At 44.9% G+C, this 20,309-nt stretch overlaps 1 protein-coding gene across 7 annotated transcripts; it reads right to left on the reverse strand.

Moving 5' to 3' along the window:
- Window positions 1-130: 130 nt before the first annotated feature.
- far1 (fatty acyl CoA reductase 1) lies at window positions 131-17,374 on the reverse strand. 7 transcript variants are annotated; one of them, XM_081698774.1, is made up of 13 exons: window positions 17,216-17,349; window positions 16,569-16,671; window positions 12,094-12,338; window positions 10,975-11,150; window positions 10,418-10,597; window positions 9,627-9,804; window positions 9,480-9,524; window positions 9,182-9,336; window positions 7,945-8,012; window positions 6,365-6,536; window positions 4,292-4,421; window positions 3,977-4,104; window positions 131-3,179 (listed from the first exon to the last, which is right to left on the reverse strand). In XM_081698774.1, exons 3-13 carry the CDS (start codon window positions 12,280-12,282, stop codon window positions 3,017-3,019), a joined length of 1,584 nt encoding a protein of 527 aa, XP_081554900.1. In that variant the 5' UTR covers window positions 12,283-12,338; window positions 16,569-16,671; window positions 17,216-17,349; the 3' UTR covers window positions 131-3,016. The 7 variants fall into 7 exon arrangements, with proteins under 7 accessions (XP_081554900.1, XP_081554899.1, XP_081554901.1 ...); XM_081698773.1 differs by lacking the exon at window positions 16,569-16,671 and having other exon boundaries at window positions 17,216-17,374; XM_081698775.1 differs by lacking the exon at window positions 16,569-16,671 and having other exon boundaries at window positions 12,094-12,439; window positions 17,216-17,352.
- Window positions 17,375-20,309: the final 2,935 nt, after the last annotated feature.

Genomic DNA, 20,309 nt, shown 5'->3' on the forward strand with positions numbered 1-20,309 from the left:
CTGGACATGACTTCAATCTTACTGATGCGCAGGACAAACATTAGTGAATGACTTCACAGGGCCCTACTCGAGTCTGGCGTCAAACCTACGCCATGCTTTCTGTTCAGATACAGATGAAGCAGTCTAGCAATGGATTTCACAGTTTATTTATTTATTTGGTTTTACAAACACAAGGCACCCATTGATTTTTGCCTTTCGACATTGACTGTGGCAATTAATATCCCTCCAGGAAAACTTAACACAGCCAGACAGACTTGCAGTTGCTCAGAAACCTGCTCACAGTTCACCTGACTCAATGTGTTAACCTTAGGGAAAGCCAAATGACGTTCAGATAAGGCAGACAAACAGAAAAGAAGAGACAATGACCGTGTATTGGCTTTGTCAAAGCCTCAGTATCTGATTGCCTCTGCTGCAGCAGGAGAGAAACCCTGGTAATATCACAGCTGTCAAACGCCCTTTGGAATGAGGTCTTCCTCACACGGTCTGTCACATCAAGGCCCCAGCATTCACCAGTGCGTCAAAGGAAGTATACAAATGTAACGAGTTTAGAAGAAGCACAAAAGACTTCTATCACTAGTTATACAAGAGGAATTGCACGCAAAGGTAGATTTCATAAAATTCTAGATAATTCTAACAGAATTGTTAAAAAAAGGAAAAAGGATTATTTATACGCTTTGAGCTTTTGATGTCATGGGCTTAGAAAAATATCTTTTTTAAATGTTCCTGTGCTGTTTACTTGTATATAAATAGTATCCTTGTTTTATTAAAAGGAACTGCAATGCACTTTCCAGAATCCTTCTCTGGGTCTTACGAAGGCCCTTACAAAGTCTCTTTTCCACAGGAGTGAGAGTCATGCTTCACTATTTTGGTGACTATTGCTGCCTCTTTCTTGAAACTTTCAACATTCACTCTCAGTTCCTGCAAGCTGGATTTCACTGAACCATAAACTGACCAGCCCTCACTACGACGACGCCACACATTACTACTCATTTAATGGAACTGTATTAGATCAGAATATAAATGATAAAAACCATCAGAAATAATCCACATCAACGCTTGGGACAACCACCTCCCCATCACCCAACCTTACAAATCTCTGACCGACATTAATGCTATTCTACTAATACAAAACACTGGCTTGTTATAAAGATTTGTTTTCAACCCACCACATATTTGGAATAATTTTTCCAAAACAAACACACACAATATTAAAGTCTTCACCACCATCTGAATCATTGGGACTCTCTGTGGTGGTTTCACTAACAACTTGCTGTTTTCATACTAAAATTATTTAGACTTGAATATGGACAAGATCCTTTGTTATATTGTTAAACTGCCTTCAAAAACAACAAAAAAAAAATAAATAAATCAACATTTGGGTGAAATTCCTCTTTAAGCAGGAACCCCTGAAGAGCAGCTCCACTCGGTGTGGCTGTTCGTGCGGGACGCGGCCCTTCCTGACGTAAGCGCGCTGGAGGCTGGGCCACGCAGTCCTCCACACCCAACCCCAGTGTGGCGTTCCACGGTCCACGCGCTAACAGGCATCCGTGCACAGAAATCTGAGCACAATGAGGACCTGTTACGCGCAGACCTGGAGGACAACAGCATGTGCTATACATTACACGTACTGACGTTCCTTTCCTTCATAAATAAATAGTCTCTCAGTATTTATTAAATGCTTGATAATTAGTTAGTACAATGTATATATCATGATCTAAAACGCTTGTACACAAATGGGTAGAAAATGATTGCTTTTTTTCCTCTGCAAAGTTTCAGCTACATTCAAGACAGATTCCCGACCGAGATGTCCTGTCTGATGGTCTCCAGCCTCCTACGATAACAGTACTGAACTGATGGATCTGCTATACAGTGTGGTGACCAAATCACAATAAAGAGGACAAAAATCACAGCTATGGGACTTAAAGACCTTGAGCAGAAAGGAAACATTCTGTCATAGGGACCTACTAATGACGACATGTTTACATGCAACACATACAAAAGCAGAAAAATAAGTTAGAGCCAGAAACTGTGATTAATTTCAAAGAAAGATAAATGATTCTAAATTGGAGGACACAGGACACAGAGACAAACATCCATCCAACCAACGAGAAGGGCCCAGTCCTGCCCTGCTATACCTACAGAGCTAACTAAAGCTTACTTTATTCACTGAGATAATAGACCTCATCTGCCAGAGCCACAGAAGACAGGAACTGTATCACAGAACGTCCTCAAGCTCTCCAGAAAACAGAACCGTCGCTAAGCACACAAAAACGTAAAACAGCATCCACAAAGTTAGTGTGTTAATCAAATCGCAACATGTGATAGGGGGCAACACAACACAACCTGTAAGACTGGATAACTGTTAGCACAATACTGTTACAATGACCTGCCCCTTACAGTAAACCCTAGCGGCCAATAACTGAATATGAGGAAAAAAACAAATTAAATACATAAACTAAAAATACAGGGCAAAAGGGGGAAAAAAGGGGTTGACAAACTAGGAGAGGTAAGTGGAGCTGGAGGGGAGTGTAAGCCCATCATAAACCAGGTGTAATCAGGAATTAGACTCCTAGGCACAGAGCAGTGATTCAGTTAGCAAATTCCTTATTTTCCTGCCTTGTACATGATTGGATAAGGTTGGGGGGAAAAAATGTCATAAACGAGTGTAAACCGTGAAAATGGACGTTTGCCAGGCGCCTCCTTGTGGTCAGGAGTTGGCGGACGTACAGTCGATGCTTAGGCAGTCTCGGCAAGAACGTTCGGAGCCCTGGCGGTGTTAGCGCCTTACATGACTCGAGCCCCAACCAGTCCTGCTTCCTATTAAACGGCCAAGGCAAGAAGCCCACATGGACTTGACTGGCCGGGTTTGACCCTAACGGTGGGGTGGGGGGTGGGGGGCGGGGGGAAGAAGGGTGCTCTGGAGTCCAGAGCTTTGCTGAGCTGTAGCGTATGCATAGCTATCACAGGCCAGAGAAAGCAGCAGAGAGAGGGGGTGGGGGGGGTGGAGTGGGGGGTTTCAGTATCTCATGGTGCTGGACGCCCTGAAGTAGGAGAGGAACTTGAAGCACAGGTTGACCACGAAGTACCAGATGTTGCGTGCCATCTGGGAACGGGCGATGAAGACACGCCACAGCAGGACCACCAGCACTGTGTTGAACGTGTAGCGGATGTTCCGCAGCCTGCACAGACAGGAAGAGAGGGGTGACGCAATTGCACGGCTACCTGAAACGCTGCAGGTCTGGTAAACAGCTAATACACTTACACGGATGTACACGGCCAGTTCGTTCTGAAAGGTTCAGGTTTGCCACCAACTCCATGGCGGCACCCAAGACGCTGCCATAGCTCTTTATCTTTGCCAGTCTTGTACCCCGTCCCTGCAGCAGGGAGCTGGCTGCCTGATAGGAAGGTGGGCGGAGCACGGCTAGGCCCGCCTCTCCAGCTGCCTCCATTGTGAAGCAGCTGGGCCAGTGTTATATGAATATTATATATATGTGTGCATATACTATATGCAGAGGTTCACACGTGCACGCATGATGCTGAAGCGTATGTTACGTTGCACGTGAGCCGGATTTGGGTCACGTAGGTTTAGAGGAGTTTGCAACAGAAGGGAAAAAAATTAAAACTCACTCCAAATCTATAAAACTTATGACAGGAACATTTATTTTAATGTTCTCCTGTTGAATGCCCCATGCACTAAACCTTTGGGGGGCTGAGCTTATCCAGTCAGAAAACTACCTTCAGCTAGTAAATACTGACATGACGTACACAACGTACAAGACTCTGGTACAGTCAGTCAGCTCAGAATGCAGAGGAACGTGTGGCTAACTTCCAAACCTCTGTAAAAGGCATGGCAGCCTGTTAGGTACAGCTATAGAATCAATGTGTATCTACATGCATTGGCAGATAAATTCCTGGCTCTAACGTTGGCTGATGCCGGACGCCTCCCCCCATCCCTTGTCCAATAGGAATTGCTCACTTGGTCAGGTGTTTGCGTGCGGCTGGCAGGCCTGATAACTCCTCGTTCAGCACATATTTCTTTGTGCCCATGCAGTAATTCTCCATGTATTCTGCCCAGTGCAACTGTCTGACATCAAAGTTAAACACCTGCACAAAGAAAAATAGTAAATAGTTAAAATCCTAATTAAGGCTGCAAAGAATAACTTTGGAAATGGTGTCTGAAACCATTTCAACCACTGACAATCAGCTTTGCAATGTGTGGCAGAATTAATCTGTGTGTCTGTGACTGACACATGACTGATTCTGTGTGTGTGTGTGTGCGCGTGCCACACACCCTCCTGTCTTCAGCTCCCATCTGGTTTATGAGCATGGTCACGTTGTCTGTATTCCAGACCCACGAGTGGCTGGTGAAGTACTCCAGCACCACCATGGCCTTGTGCAACCGTGTTATCGTCTTCATCATCCTGTGTCGCCACGGAAACGCCACCAGTGATGACGGGACGTGTACGAGAGAGAGAGAGAGGGGTACCATCAGACGGAGATCAGACTGGCACAAGGGCGGTTTGACTTGCTTTGTAATTGCCCACGTGACCTGTTAGTGGTGAAAACCAATCCCAAGCAGCACAGTGCAGTCTGAACTCTGACCCTACAGGGCCACTGCGAAGGCTCCTCGACTGTTACCTTTACAGGAGGCTGCACGTATGCATGCACTGGCTCGAACGTCCTCTCAACTACTCAGGAGCTGATCTGTTCGATTGCAGTACAGCAAGGTCCGAATTTCCAAAATATGGTCATTCCCAAATACAAAGCACATCCAGTTATCCTGCCTCAGCTGACAGGTATCAGATATTAGGACAGTTAGATCCCAGGGTGTAGGTGTGTGTGTGTGGTCTTGGAGGACTTCTGAGCTAGGAGGGTTTTAGAAAAATCATGACCCAATTTTAGGCTGTTAGTACAAATTGGAAATTTAGAAGAATTTTGAATTCTCTAAAAATCTCTCTGTATGTATGGCATTTGGCCAGATGTGGTTAAACACCATATAATATTACTGCACCCAGAGCTGCTCCAAGATGTACCAACGAAATCATGAAATGATCAAAGATGCATAACAAAATCCTCCAAAACGTGACAAAAACAACAAAAACATTTGTCATAAAACACCCATTTTGAAGTTTTCTTCAAGCTCAAACCAGATGTTTTTCAGACCAGTGGGAGGAAACCAATTAAATTATTTAATTACAATTAAACATACATGCATCATAACAGCATTATTTATATACACAGAACTTATATGCATCTGTTTTGTTTTTTTTTGTTTTTTTGGTAAAACAGTTTTAATAAGATACCAAATACTTCTGGAACTGAAAGTGGGGAAAGAGTTGTAAAACTCTGTGAAAAGCTGGAGGGGTCTGGCCCCAGGTGGAGCCGGATCAGGAAGGCTGAGGTCTGAATGAGAACCACAGCTGGGAGCTGGATCCAAGGTGAACGTGGTCTGAATGGTCTGATCATGTCTGTCAGAACTGTGTGGTCTCTGGCACTGGTCAGAACAACATTTCTAGACTGGTCAGCTTGAGGAACATACTGAAATATTCTCAGTGCGCCTTTGGAGTCTTGATGGCACGGCTCACAAAATCGGCAAAAATGAACAATTAAATAAACAAATGAAAAAAAGAATGGGTTTGTTGCCAGACGGTTCAAAAACTGCATTTTGAATCCCAAATGCAGTTTTACTGAAAAGACGGAGACTAAAGCTCTCTCAGGCTCGCGCAGACGCCTGGCGACGGCCGAGCCATCATACTTGGTTACAGCACACCGAATGCCACACTCCACGTCAGGAGAAGGGTGGGGCCCCAGGCCAGGAGGGAGGGGAATAGGGTGGAGCCTCTGGAGACCTTACCGAGGCTTCTGCCCCGTGAGCCAGAGGTAGGCGTCGTAGAGCAGGGCAGGAAGGGTGTGGCTCACCGCTGTCCAGTACTGATTGGTAAAGAAGTTTGAACGCAGGTTAACATTGGGCCGTCGGATAGCCTGCTCTAACGGGTTGGTCTTGAAGATCGTGTTAATACAGTACTCTGCGAGAAGGAAGACATGGGACACACACACAAAAAAACACAGCATTTAGGACTACAGAACCACGACTACAGGCAGCAGGATGTGTGAGAGAGAGAGAGAGAGAGAGAGAGAGAGAGAGAGAGAGAGAGAGAGAGCGAGAGAGAGAGAGAGCGCGCGAGCACAAGAGACAGGTAGAGAGAGAGAGAGTGCAGAAGCCAGCAGGCGGAAGGCTCCGCCTGGCTTATGCATGCTCCGCCCCCCCAACCGTCAGCAGCAAGTAACGTCACAGCACATCGCGTGGGGGTTAGCGTGAGCACGGAGGGGGTGGGAGGAACGGACGAAGCACGATGCGATTTACCTGGGCTCCCTTCCCGTTATCCTGAGGCACAGATCATAGAGGAATGCTGGTGCCTTATGGCTTACAGCAATCCAGTACTGATTGATTAGGTGATTGGATGTGAGATTTACATTGGGCCGTCTGAAAGCCTGCTCGAGGGGGTTCCTCTTGAAAGTAGATATAACATGGTACTCTATGAGACAAAAGGGGGGGGTGGGGTTCAAGAGAGTAAACTTGGCACTGCAGGTAATGACCCTAAAAATCAAAGGACACCCCGGCTAGAGGTGTTAAAAACACACGGACACCCAGCAGCACAATGCACCGGTGCAGAAGAGATCCGACAAGCTGCTGTTATCTCTCAAAAACGTTCTTCGGCAAACATGACTAAAGGTGTTAGACCCAGTAGCTATGCTCTATTTCATCATCAAAGATCTGAGTTAAAGAAACAGCCCAAATTTACACAGAAATTGTGCTTAATATCAAGTCTGATATACAAAAATAAAATGTGCAGCTTTAAGACATCATTCCAGTGGGTGGAATCCCAGAATCCTCTTATGTCTTACTAAAACAAGACAATGGATCATTGTTAACTGACCAATGCCCCCTCAGGTGCCTCAGCATCAGGCAAAAATGCTTTACAAGTGATTGGTTACATATCTGAACCTAAACAACCATCAGATGTCAGCAATTAGCTCCTTTCTTTGTACCCAAGGAATACTGCATTATCCGGTTCAATGAACTAGAGCCAGTGATGTATTTAGGTCTTTTATCTGCTCAGATCTCTACCATGTGACTGCCATGGCAACAGACACTGCTACCATGTGACTTCCACACTAACAGACACTGTCAACTGGGGTCCCCTCTCCCATGGAGGACGAGGAGGTTGGCACCAGCCCTAAGCTCTCGAGCACCTCCAACATACCCCGTGACCTTACAGAGCGAAGGACTGACTAAGTTATCATCCAGCAAGCAGAAAACGGAAACAGAGGCTTTGCAAAAATCTTAAACTAGGCTTCCCACTCTAAGTAAAACTATAAACCAGGGTTCCCACTCAGTCAAATTCCCAGTCAGTCAAATTCCCTGACTAAAAATCAGAATTTCCATGACTGAACAAATCGGTCCCTTTTGTTAAATGGGTGTGGAAAAGTCAAATGATCATAATTACTCATAATACAGGAAAAACATGAAACATTTTGAGAAATGGCGACAAGTGAAAGATGCTGCAAACAGAATTCTCTGAAACTCCATAAAAGATGATAAAATTCTCTGATCTTCTATGTGTGGAAAATACTTTTTAAAATTCCATGATACTCTATAATCACCTTGACCAGTGGGAAGCCCGATAAACAACCAAATAAAATATAGGGGGTCGATAGTGTTTGTCTTGGCACCTTGGACACCCCAATCCCCCACTCACCCTTCAGTCCTTTTCCACCCATAGTTTTCACCAGTATTACATGAAAGTTAACAACTCCCCCCAGGCTAAGGTCTCCTCACCCTTTAGGAAACAGGGCACAGGTGCCATGTCCACCACCACAGACGACTGACCTATACATCAACACAAGCGAACATTAGCATAGGACCCAAAGAGCCATTCTTACCTACTTCCCCCCAGCGGAAGGGGTTGATCGCACCCGTCGTGCAGTTGTACACCAACACACTTTTAGGCCTTTAGGGACAAAACAGAGAAACCTCGGTGTAAGGACGCAAGGATCATTTGCTTGTTCTGAGTCAGTTTTAAGCCAGTTTAAAACCATTTGTGAGCTGACAAGCTGAACCAGGTGTGTGAGGAGAATAGGAGAATAGGTGCCAATGTTGAGAAATGGTCACTTGAGTGTATATTTTTATCTGCCTATTCAACAACCACTATTAGAAAGACCACTTTGGGCCTCTTGGTACCAAACAACTCCCTCTTTCTCACTTTTTTATATTATTAAATTTTACAATTCCTTAATATTGGTACAAATGTGATGAGTTGCTGTTAGTGGTGAAGCTGTAATTCCCTATTGATCAAAGTTTATTTATATAGTGCTATTTACAACAGCTGTTTCCACAAAGCAGCTTTACACATGTCTGGGACCAAGTCCCAGTAGATCAAGCCAGAGGAGAGAGTGGAGAGGAAGAGAGGAAGAAACCTCAAAAGGAACCAAGACACCAGACATCATAATGATGTGAATGATATTAATAATAACAATAATAATAATAATAAGAAGATCTGATGATGATGATAACCTAACATAACCCCCCTCTGATCACCCTGTCCTGTGGTTCCCAATCTCAGTGACAGACCCACGCAACAAATCCAGTTAACACTGCTCTTCCTGACATACTCATATGAGTTACAACACTGCCCCCTCAGCATCACTGCCAGGATGAGACTGACCCTCCACCCAAACAAGCCTCAGTCTGCAGGGCTCCCGCAGTCACACGCTGGCCAGTGAACAACGGCGACGGGCACGGCTAACATTTTGCATGGTGGGCTCCAGTAGGGCTAACCCTCTGCACCCTGCAGACCTGAGATCTAGTTTGGCTCCAATATTTACATTTTACTGAAAAATTAAATCATCTGGCTCAGATTAGCTAGATTAGGGATGAAGCTAAATTCTGCAAGGTGGTAAATCTCTAGGACTAGAACTGGGCAGCCTTGGCTTACAATCTGTAACAGTAAAACTTTCAAATTAAAGACAAAGACATGGACCGAAAACACTGTGCAGAGAGAGTAGGGGTGCAAAGTGCTTTTGTCCTCTTGTATCTCTTCAGTGTGTTACCTGCATCACACGTGTGTGTGTGTGTGTGTGTGTGTGTGTGTGTGTGTGTACGCTGCCTGATCCAACACACCTGGTGTGTCTCTGGGAACCAGAGTACCAAGCCGCAGCCAGCGTGGTGTTGATGACCACGTCCACGGGTACAAGGTCAGCAATGGCGGTGTTGGACGCTCGCATGGTGCGCAAGATGCCTTTCCCAGCCTGCCGTAGACACAGTGGTACCACCCACTTCACGACGCCACACACACACTACCTACTGAGCTCACACACAGTCTACTACCACTGCTGGCCCTGGGCAATGATCTTAAATCACTGCAACAATGATAATATTGATCAGTGGAGCAATTATATGAACAAATAACAGGACTTACAGCAATGATTATCCCACTAGGACCGTTGAAGTTATCTATCCAGCCCTATCGTGGAAAAGGAACAGGTGAATTAGCACGGTATGACTGCTGAGAGGAGGCCTGTGGGAACTCTCGGACCGAGACTACAGAACGGCGAGCGGTATTTACAGGGAAGGGCTCTTTCCAGCTGGCTCCCACTATAGACGGCCGGACGATGGCCACATTGAGGTTTCCACACTCCTGCTGCACCAGGTACTCCGCCAGCGCTTTGGTGTACGTGTACGTGTTGGGTCGCTCCCCGATCAGCTTTGGGGTCATCAGGCTGACCAGTTTATCGTCCATCCACCTGCAGCCACCCCCCCCACCCCCGATGGAAACAGCATCAGTACAAAGACCCTCACACAAACTTTCACAATAAACTATGTTTGATGTAAAATAAAAGACCTGGGAATCAAAAAGGTTTAACACTACACAATTTGGGAACGTTTCTCCAAATCCAAATATCGGTCATTACAATTACTGTGAATTACTGCCCAAGATGTGAGCAGCAATTAATTTACTTCTGCATTCAGGTCACATTCACATCACAGTGTCCTTCCATTTAAAGTTAGGTATAATATGAACTATCGGATGGGTTTTCATTTATTGGAAGCCTTCCTGTTCACAAGCAGTGTCCCTTCCTGATTCCTCTCTTTAAAAAATATAAATATAATCCTTAAATGTAATTCTGAAATATATCCCTAATGTGATTGTAGTCCTTATTTGTACCCTGGATTACACAACTCATATTAATCATACATCTATCTAACCCTGACACTCACTCATCGCTCCTGTCTCTCAAATAAGTTGTCATAAATTAAAAAGCGTCTTGCAAAGCAGTCCTCAGCACAGGACAGCGCAGTACAGCTGCAGAAGGGTTTTAATGAGTGTAGTGGGGACGGACACTCGGTTCCACCTACTCCAGTGTATCTATGAGCTTCCTGTAGTCCACGGGGGGCGGGTAGACCACCTCCTCAATCAGCTCGCGGTCGCAGTTCGCATAGGCCGTGGAGACGTGGATGAAGACCTCCAGGTTTTTCATCCTGTGGGCGAGGCTCACCATCTTCTGCGTGGCCAGCACGTTCAGCTGCATGGCGTCCCTGACGGACACAGCCGCAAGCAAGCCTGGCTTTCAGTTTCCACCCTGAATCCCACGTCCCAGATCACATCAAGAGTGAGGCAACAAGATCCAAACTACAACCTTGTGCAGAGAAACTTGGAAATGGAAATGACTACCACTTCTTGTGACGCAGCCATTTAGTAGGAGGCATTGTTAATCTCCAAGTTTAGTAACAAAAAAAAACAAAACCTCCCAAGGACCAGATGATTCAGATGTGTTGGTTTCCTTAAACATCTGCAACCAACTCGCATTTCTGTTCTGTTCAAGCCCCCCAGCACACCATGAGCCCGTACCCTGCAAAGACCCTACACAGTGGAGCGGCTACGACAGCTCTGCCCGCTGAAGGCCAGCGCTTACTTGAGGGGCTCGTTGAAGCGGATGGTGGCGGCGCAGTGGAAGACGATGTGGACACAGCCTGTGAGCTTGTCCTGGTCCTCCCTGCTGAGATCCAGATCCGGCTGGGTCAGGTCACTGTTCACTGCCACGATCTTCTCGGCAAAATCCGGCTGTTCCTCTCTTAATCTGTCAAACAGCTGCAGCATGCACGCAAATTCGAGAGCGATTATGGATCCAGACATGGCTCTGAGCTGTAAGCACATAAAAAGCACGACATCTCCGGCGGATGACTGAGGCGGCCTTTGATGTGTGCAGCTAAAGCCCTGATATCCTGACATTTTAAAGCAATACTGGCTCGAACATCTCACGAGCTGTAGGGCAAGATGACACCAACGCTGACTGTAGGACTCTAACAGACTTTGAAGGGATTTCTAAGTACAGCCAGTCTAAAAGGGCTGTAATCTGTTTCTATCTCATTCTTTACTTCTCATCCCTGCAACAGTCAGCAAGAAGCTCTCTATGAATCTTCATTTATGAATCAAGAAGCTCTTTTTTGCGAACTGTGACTTCATTCCTGTCTTAAAAGAATGCTTTGGTGAAAAATCATGTTTACTCAAAATTACACCTACCACAAATGATCAGAAAATATGTCCTGTAAACACATGGCTATATCTTGATTTGATGTGCTAAGTTTTGCTTGTCTTGTGGCCTAAACCACACTAGCAAGTCTAGATTACGTTACTTCTGAACTGGATGTTGTTCAGTTGAACCATGTGAAGATATTTGCAAGTACTTATGGAAAAGAATTTAGGTGAGATAGGCTCATACTACTCTTTAGGCAAAATGGCTTTGCAGCTTCAGTGCAAAACAAAAAAAAAACAAAAAAACATCACAACAGTCTTGGCTAATCATTTACATCTGGATTAAGTTTGCTTTAAGGGAGAGAATTGGGGACCATACGGGTGAAATAAGGCCCCTTTGTTCCCTCCATCATTAGCTGCATGGAAACAACTACTGCAGGGGTGATCACACCTCAGGTATGCCAGTGTAATTACACATCCCAGCCACTAGAAGCGCCATTCAGGCACTGATCAGTCCCCTTAAACATGAACCCAGCGGACCCTGCAGGCCTGCACTCACTTTGCAGTTGATCATGTCTGCGACACGAGCGCTGGGTGATTGGCCCGCTTTGGAGCGGACCAGCACGTAGGTGGTTTTGACCCCGGGGCAGGAGCGCAGCAGCTTCTCCAGCAGAACCTTCCCCATAAAGCCCGTGGCGCCCGTGATCAGCACACTCTTCCCTGCATAGTACTCTGGAATGGTGGCCATCCTGAGGGGTCCTCCTCCGTCACAGTCCTGGAATGATGGCGCGTGGAAACTCAACTCTGGAAGAGCAAAAGGTTGGGCCTTCAAGCAAGAGGTGGCAGTACCCGGCAGGCCAGGTACTGGAACCTCATTCACGCAAGTTCTGGATTTCTCCTTGAATCTGGCAAGGTAAACAATCAGCAGTTAGTCAGAAACTCAGTATGTATAGCAAGTAATGACCTGCCACCATTTCAAATAAGGATAAGGAACAATGTACATTAACAGCTTAATTACCATAAAATGTTATCTTTTTGTGAACACACATTTTCAGAAACAAAAGAACTCAGAATGGATTAAGTGATGAGATCAAAGCAGTTGGTCTAATTAGGATCTGTGGTATTTACATGAAACCAAGGAACCGCTTAGCTTCACGAAAGGAGTGGCATGGCCTCACTGGCTGCATTCAAACAATGCTACGAGATTAGATCTACTGAACTTTACTTGCCATACTCAAACGTAGCCCAAAGGTACTTCTCAACTCAGGTTGCTCACCATTCCATCAAAGCTTGACAAGTCTGAGGAAGTGAGTTATTTCTCCCCAACGGCACATCAAAAGAAACACCGTGGGTGTTCACTGTACCACGTGTAAAAACACACGTGGCTTCAAGCACGATTTGAAGTATTTTTTGTCAGAGGAATTTAAATATTTGATTGGGTGAACTTCCCTGACACTAGAGATGATGAAATGGGACCAAGACACTCCCTAGAGACAGCAGTCCTACCATGTACCGCAGGCGTGATACCATCCTGTAGGAAGCAATAGAGTCAGGTGGGTCTTACTGGGTACAGAAAACCACAGTCACAAGACAAGATAAACAAGTCCACTCACTTCAACGTTACAGACTGATTTAATAACACCCAATTCATGCTCACTCACAGTAAACCAACAGAGCCCAACCAGCCAGGCACAGTCAGGCTTCTAATTTAAGAGTAAAAGGTGCAAATAAAAAGAGGATATGGCTACAGCTACAAGGTCAATCAACCTGTGTGCTGGCTAGGTACTCTAAGAAAGGACTCCATGCTTTGAAGAATTTGCTAAGTCTACCAGAGAGCTCAAATCTGATCCTCACGGTATGCAGCCCGTCCATGACTTCCCTCAGCCACATTTTAAATGTTGGTGGGATGTCTGATTTTCATGACCTTACCTTCTTAGCAGTATCACACCATACTGTTGGTATACATTTATCAAGGAGCTGCAATGCCAATTTCTGGGGCAGGGGATATTCTGAAATGACACACCTTTGAGCAGCATCCAAATACATCTCACCAGTGATCATGTTTTGGACACAACCAAGGTGCATCTGTCACAGTGGTCAGAAGGAGAAAACACATTGATGTATTTGAGAATGGTGGATTCTGTGCATGACCTCGAACTGAAATTGATGGCTAGAATTTATTGACCATGACCTCCACGGATCATGACACTTTCTCCCCAAACTTCACTATCTAGCAGTTCACTCTCACATGCTTCCATCAAGTTACTTTTTACCCTTTGCATTTTGTGCATGTGTGTCTGCGATTATCAACTGACCGGAAACATCCAACATGTGTGATTACGTAAGATGTTTGGCACATTCAGTAAATGTATCCAGAATATCAGAAAGTGGCATAAGCACAGCACGACTGATACATCAACCTCATCCAAGGTGAGCATGAACCACCCTGGGCAAAACGGGTTCCACAAGCCTGCTGAAGACAAGCTGCACTGGACGGTCTTTTCTCGGTCAACACAGCAGTTAAAGACACTGTTTACAGCGCACAACCCTGGTGACAACACATAGCCCCTTGGAAACTGCAAGCACAAAGCCAAGCAGAAAACAATGAGGTGAGGAACTGAAGTGGCTGGTCACACTGAGCTCTGGCGTTGAACTGGTACTCTTCAAATGACAAACAAAAATGTATCAGTAAACATTCTGCCAACCAAGAGGTGTTTGGTGGACAGGAGCTAGTTGCTGAGCTGGTAACGTTACAGAAACGTGTTCGTTCTGGAACTGTCAGCTTTACAGAGATATGAACTGCAACCTGGAACCTACACTGAATACTAGACCTGCCACAGTCCAGAACATTGATACTGGGTACCAACAATTTCAGTATTGAACCCATATCATATCAGAAGGAGAAAATGCATGTCATTTCACTCATTAGCCAAGGTTTAACTTCAAATTGGGAGAGTCATAATAACCCACCCACTTTTTTAATACAGGCATCCATTCAATCTTAAGATAGATAAAAGCTTTGTTTATTGGCAACAAGAGAGAGCACAAATGCTAAAAATATGATATTGAGATTGTGATTAAGGCAGTGAGCAACAGGACCTACTACTTGAATCCCAGCTTGTGCCACCTGTGTGTGTGTGTGTGGTTCTTCTTCCCCTCAAACCTGGTGTTATAAACAGGACTCTCTGTACTTTTGCCAAGCCAGTACCAGGGAACCGTACTGGGCAGGAGATGCTTCCTGCATGTGGGTGTTTTGCTGGAACTCCTTCACCAAAAAGCCTTTCAGTCTACAAGCCAATAACTCTCTAAAAATCCTTTACACTTAGTGAGGTTTTCTATCGTGCATGACTACTCAAACCACTCATTTTCCTCCTGAACAATTCATAATGTATATAATGCAAAAAGCAACATGACACGCATGTATGGGATTTAAATAGTAATCTCACAATCAGAGGCTTCCAAATAATAACAGGTTGCTACAGAGAATAAAAACAGAAATAACACGATACTTATGAGGAACAAACGGAACCGACAAGAAATTACACTGAAATGGCTTCATCAGCCACAGAGTTTAGCTTTAATAAATACTTAAGATCCTGTAGAACATTCCAGAAGGAAAGGTACAGAAGACGGTAACAGGCGATAAAAATACAATACCAAATTTTGAATATTTCAATTTGTACAGAGTATATCAAAATGTTATTACTCTGCCAAAGAGATGAAGATTGATGAAGTTCTGAATATTGCACTCAATCAATGTCCAACTCCCTGCAAATCTAGCTTTAATACTGATCATTTCAGACTAGACCTCATCCTTGCAAGGGCAGCAATGTGTTAGCAACAGGTTCATTTATAAAACGTATAGACTAGTCCAATTCATGTTGCATCTCATTTTAACCACAGGAGAATAAAATGCTTCATTCTTGCAGAGCATACCTTTCAAGCCTCTCAGGACGTTTCCAGAAAATAAGGAGTAGGAGTCAGGCCCTCCCACGGTATTGCGCATGGAGCAGCCGATCTAAGCGAACAACTGCACTAGAGCGGTTTAAACCCGAGTTATACTGGCACCGCACGGGCCCACGCACGGGCAGAGCGTTTAGACTCGACGCGTCAACGCCCACGCAAAAGGTACGCCGCCCCTCCCCCAATGACGCAATACCGGCGCTTCCGGTCGCGTTGCGTACCTTTCCAGTTTTGTAACCTGGCTCTAAATAGCGCGCACGCCGCTTGACTTTCGTGCGCTTTTACCGCTTTCCCAGTGGGATATGACTTCGCACTGCCACGTGCAGTTTCGCAGAATGCTGTAAGGACAAAAGCGCGAGTATAAACTGCCACATATGTGCGCGAGGAAGATTGGCCATGCATGTGCGTCTGTGCTACAGAGTTGGCGATGCCTTTACCGTTTTCTGACCTAATCGTTGAGCACCGTGAACATCCCACACACCTCACGACGGTCATCACACCAGCAGGTCCCTTTCAGTGCACATATTCCACATCCTCGCTTTGAATGATGATGCATCAATTGCAAGCTGACTTACAAAAAGGCGCTCGGAGCACTGAGATTGCTTATAGCCGCCAGACTAAAGTGCGAGATGAGCTAAAAATGTAAGACTCATCGCAACACAAGAAAACTTGAGGAAAGGGCTGGAATGAGTGTTGACGGAGTATTGCTGATAGCCTGAGGTTTTCATTATCGCATGCGTGAGAGCAGATAAAGGGAGCAGTAACCCAGTAATCATACTGAACGACATCACGGAGACAAATGCTGGCTGTCTCACCGCAATAAACTGGCGTGCACTGACCAACCAGCAGTGACTAAGCTCTTGTGACCCTTACTAAAGTAGCCAGCCAGCCATATAAGTCAGCAAGTTAGATGGCTGGGTGGTGTAGCCCATGCGGTAGGAGTAACCGGGCACGACTTACACATGCAGTGCAAAGTTTTAAAGCCATATACTACAAACTGACGATGATCGACGAAATCCTTAGTCGACAGACGTAGCGGGACCGAGCTACTCCAAAATATATTAAACGTACCGTGGATGTCTGATGCTGACTGACTGTCGTGTCTCTGCCGAATGATCCGTGCCTTGTATTGCACAGCTCACCAGTTGTGCTGGTACGTTTTCTGACTGGATAGCTAATGTTCCGGTTAAAAGTTACACGATGTCTAGCGTTAGCTAACTAGTATTTCCTCTGTTAAGTTGCAGACAAGTATGAGAAAACGACAGCAACCATTACATACATACATACATACATACAAATTTATATTTATATTTATATATATATATATAATTTTTATTTTTTAATTTTTTTTATTTACTGCTGAGTGTGGCTGAACATACGGAGACGTAACGTTCAACTATTCTAGCTAACCAATATTTGAAAAGTTTTCTAACCGTAGCTACGCATCCAACACTGCGTTTACCACACTGGACTTAAAACTAACACCACTGAACAAACTCCTGGGTGAAGGCTAAAACGGAGAGGGTGAAGCGTAGCTACGCGCTCTTTCCTAAGCTAGCACGGCTAGCTAGCACCGCTAACTCGCGAGCGGCCGCGGAGGTTCGCCAGCCGTGCGCGTGAGATACGCGCTAATATTAGCATCCAAACCCCGACAGTTCCCGTCGGCCAAACCGACAAACACAAAACGATTTGGACACGCGAAATAAGCGACCAGTTACCTGAGATGCGTGATTATACGCCCCTGCCCTCCGGTTTGTTTCCGAGAGTGTCACAACCCACAAAGATCTAAGATCTGCGCACTACTGATGCCAAACGCAATTGTATCTAGCTGAGCTATCTGAAGAGGACTGGAAACGCCGCCGAACCAGGGTTGCCAGATCACGCAATCAAACCCATAAGTGACGTTATAAACGATTTAACGATTTTAAAACGTTTATGAAGTACTTTGAGCTTTATTCAAGGGTTACATAACTGTGTTTTATATGATGATGTTTTCGTGCGCATTACATGGAAGATTCCTTAATGAGTTTTAAAAGCTGTAGGCCTGGCCAAGAGATTTAGGATTTACTCACAACAGATATGGACGTTTACCTGTTTATTTCAGTCACTGGCGGGGACACTAACACTAGGCAGAATTTCCCTATGGTGTGGTTGAACACATTCCTGTAACTCCAATTTTTTTGTTTTTGTTTTTGCTATCCTGCTAGGAGCATAATAAAAAAATAATGATGAATGTAAGTCTTTATTGTTTTCCAGATAAATGTTACATATATGTCTGATTGCTAAGGTATTAAAATATGGTCCACCTTTCCTCAACTTTTCATCTCTCATTCAGAACTGATATCTAGAGCTCAACATAGAAATTCAGGTTTTTCTGGTATCCCATAATTACCATTACCATAATTTACAGATGTTGCCAGGTAACCTCACCCTGGAGATTTCACTTGGACATGGTTACACAATAGGTGTATTATTTGATGTCTAGAACAGGTAATGCCCGTGAGAGTTTAGCATGCAGGTCGCCGACGACATTATTAACAGGAGATTCCTGAAAGCAAGCAGTGCAGTGCTGTGCCGTTAGCTACAACATCTGTTTGAGATGGTCTTATCTCCCTGCTAACTGGCTACTTTATGCTATATCTCTAAAACTTTATACTTTCTCTATCTCTTTATCTCTCTCCCTAACACCCTCTCACATTCTCTATTTCTATTTTTCAAACACACACACACACATTCTTTGTCTATTTCTCTCTCACAAACACATTCTTTGTCTATTTCTCTCACACACACACATCTCTCTCTCTCTCTCTCTCTCTCTCTCTCTCTCTCTCTCTCTCTCTCTCTCTCTCTCTCTCTCTCTCTCTCTCTCTCTCTCTCTCTCTCTCTCTCTCTCTCTCTTGGCTGCCAGCCAGGCCTGTAGCTTGGGCATGGCTGAGGTGTGAGCAACAAAGACTAGCATTATCTACTGCTTTGGGCCAGCAGACCAAGAAGACAATCAACCCCAGCAGGCCAACAATTGCCTGGATGTCAAATAAAGGCCTGACTTTCTGCATCTCTGACTCACACATTCTCTAAGATTATTTACTAGCTGTATGCCCTTAAAGCTGCGAAATCTTCATTTCTGATAGTTAGCAGTGTATCTTGGAGGCATTTTTGCTTGGTGATGGGCTGGCCAGGGTTGGCATGGTGTTGACCGCGCAGCATGCTATCGTCACCCTCTGGGCTGCTGTTGTCTTTGGTGTCGCAGTGAGCACCCCTCTGTTAGTGGGCATGGGCTCTCGGTCTGGATAAAACCTCCTCAGAGGCAACCATGGAGCCTAAAGCAAGCAAACAAACAAAAATACACCAGTTAAAGCTCATAACCCTGACCATTCTGATGACCCGTAACTGAATTCATGATTCGACGTCACTATTTTTGCACTTGGACAATAATGGTAAATTCATGTGACCTATTTCTCTAAGGCCGAGAACATCATATAAAGAAACAGTCGATTATTTCTTTGTGTCCTCAGAGCCTGATCCTACAAGCTTGCCACAGGAGCCAATGAGCTGCCTTCTCCTTCCAGCAGGGAGATATATTTTTATAAGATGTATTTCATATCAATCACACTACTCTTCCCTCTTGTCAGCCAGTTCATCGAGTTTCATTTAATTCACTGATTTTCATTTCATATACTTGTTTTCAAATGTTCATTGTAATGCATAAATGTAATATGATAAACTGAATGGAAAAACTGGAGGGTGCTGTAATTTGTGTTCAATTTATCGGCAGTGTAGATGAAAGGGCACGACCTCAGATACCACATGTGAAGGTCAGAACAGGCGAAGCCGCAGAGGAGCACCGCCTGTACCGACATTGAAAACATTGTTTCATTTTATAGCCAGTTACAGGATAAACCCCCCCAGAGTTTCTGTTTTGTTGGTGTTCAGATCACCGCATCTTTGGACCTGGTGAGTCTGCCTTGTGCACCCGTGTAAACAGGTGTGCCGTTCTACTTCGTGATGCACCTGCCTTTGTTTTCAAAATTAGCGGTGATTACAAGCTTATCTCGTCCCTACTGCTTTCAGTCTATAGGAATGCTGAACAGAAGGCAGTTTCGTTGGTAGAGAGGTAAACGCAGGTGGGGGTTTGAGGAGTGTTCTCAGGGCATGTGGCCTTTCGGCTTTGCTTACCATTGCTTCCCTCAGCTTGCTCATTAGACATTTTTTTCCCCCAGTGTATGTTGGGAAAGGTCTTTACAATTTAAGCAAACCGGACTGACTTAAAGCTCCCCGATTAAAAGGTCATTGTTCGCGTCGTGTGAAACGTCTTTTGACGACCGCGAGACGTTTTCCTGTCAGCAGGACTGCAGGCTACAGTAAAATCGGAGCCCTTTTGGCTTATTTACTGCTCCGTTTATTGACTAATTGAAACACGAGCTGTTTACGACGTGGAGAGCCACAGCAGACATTGTTCTATCTTTGACCTTGGCGAGCGCCTTTTTTGTTGTGTTTTTGGCTGCAGTGAGGCCGAGAGGCACTTCTCTCCGGCGCCTTTCCTGGCTGCGCGCGTTTCTCAGGCTTTATTAGGCGGTCATAACTTCCTGTTTCTGAATGACCAGTGCCCAGTAAAACCAGCCGTACCGAACCGACTTCTGCGGCATTAAACTTGCCCTTCATAAACCGGACTGAAAGAAAAAAACGTAACAGGTTTAACAAGGAAATTTCACTTGTTCTTAGATTTTTAATTTGTGAACATGGCATGCTAAAACATTTGACTCAACAGCCCATATACTTTAAAGTTCATAGTCATCAAATGGGCAGGCCATTAGG

Source organism: Electrophorus electricus, chromosome 16, assembly GCF_041902795.1.
Source record: "Electrophorus electricus isolate QZ-2024a chromosome 16, ASM4190279v1, whole genome shotgun sequence".
NCBI classification, from domain to species: domain Eukaryota; kingdom Metazoa; phylum Chordata; class Actinopteri; order Gymnotiformes; family Gymnotidae; genus Electrophorus; species Electrophorus electricus.

Excerpts from the sequence above, each read along its gene's own strand:
- far1 (XM_081698770.1), bottom strand. The coding sequence starts at position 15,540 with ATGCGCAATACCGTGGGAGGGCCTGACTCCTACTCCTTATTTTCTGGA. Across the intron at positions 9,337-9,479 it reads CTAGTGGGATAATCATTGCT|TGGGTGGTACCACTGTGTCT; the intron begins GTAAGTCCTGTT and ends GGCGTCGTGAAG. Across the intron at positions 3,180-3,976 it reads GCACGCAAACACCTGACCAA|GCTGCGGAACATCCGCTACA; the intron begins GTGAGCAATTCC and ends CTGTCTGTGCAG.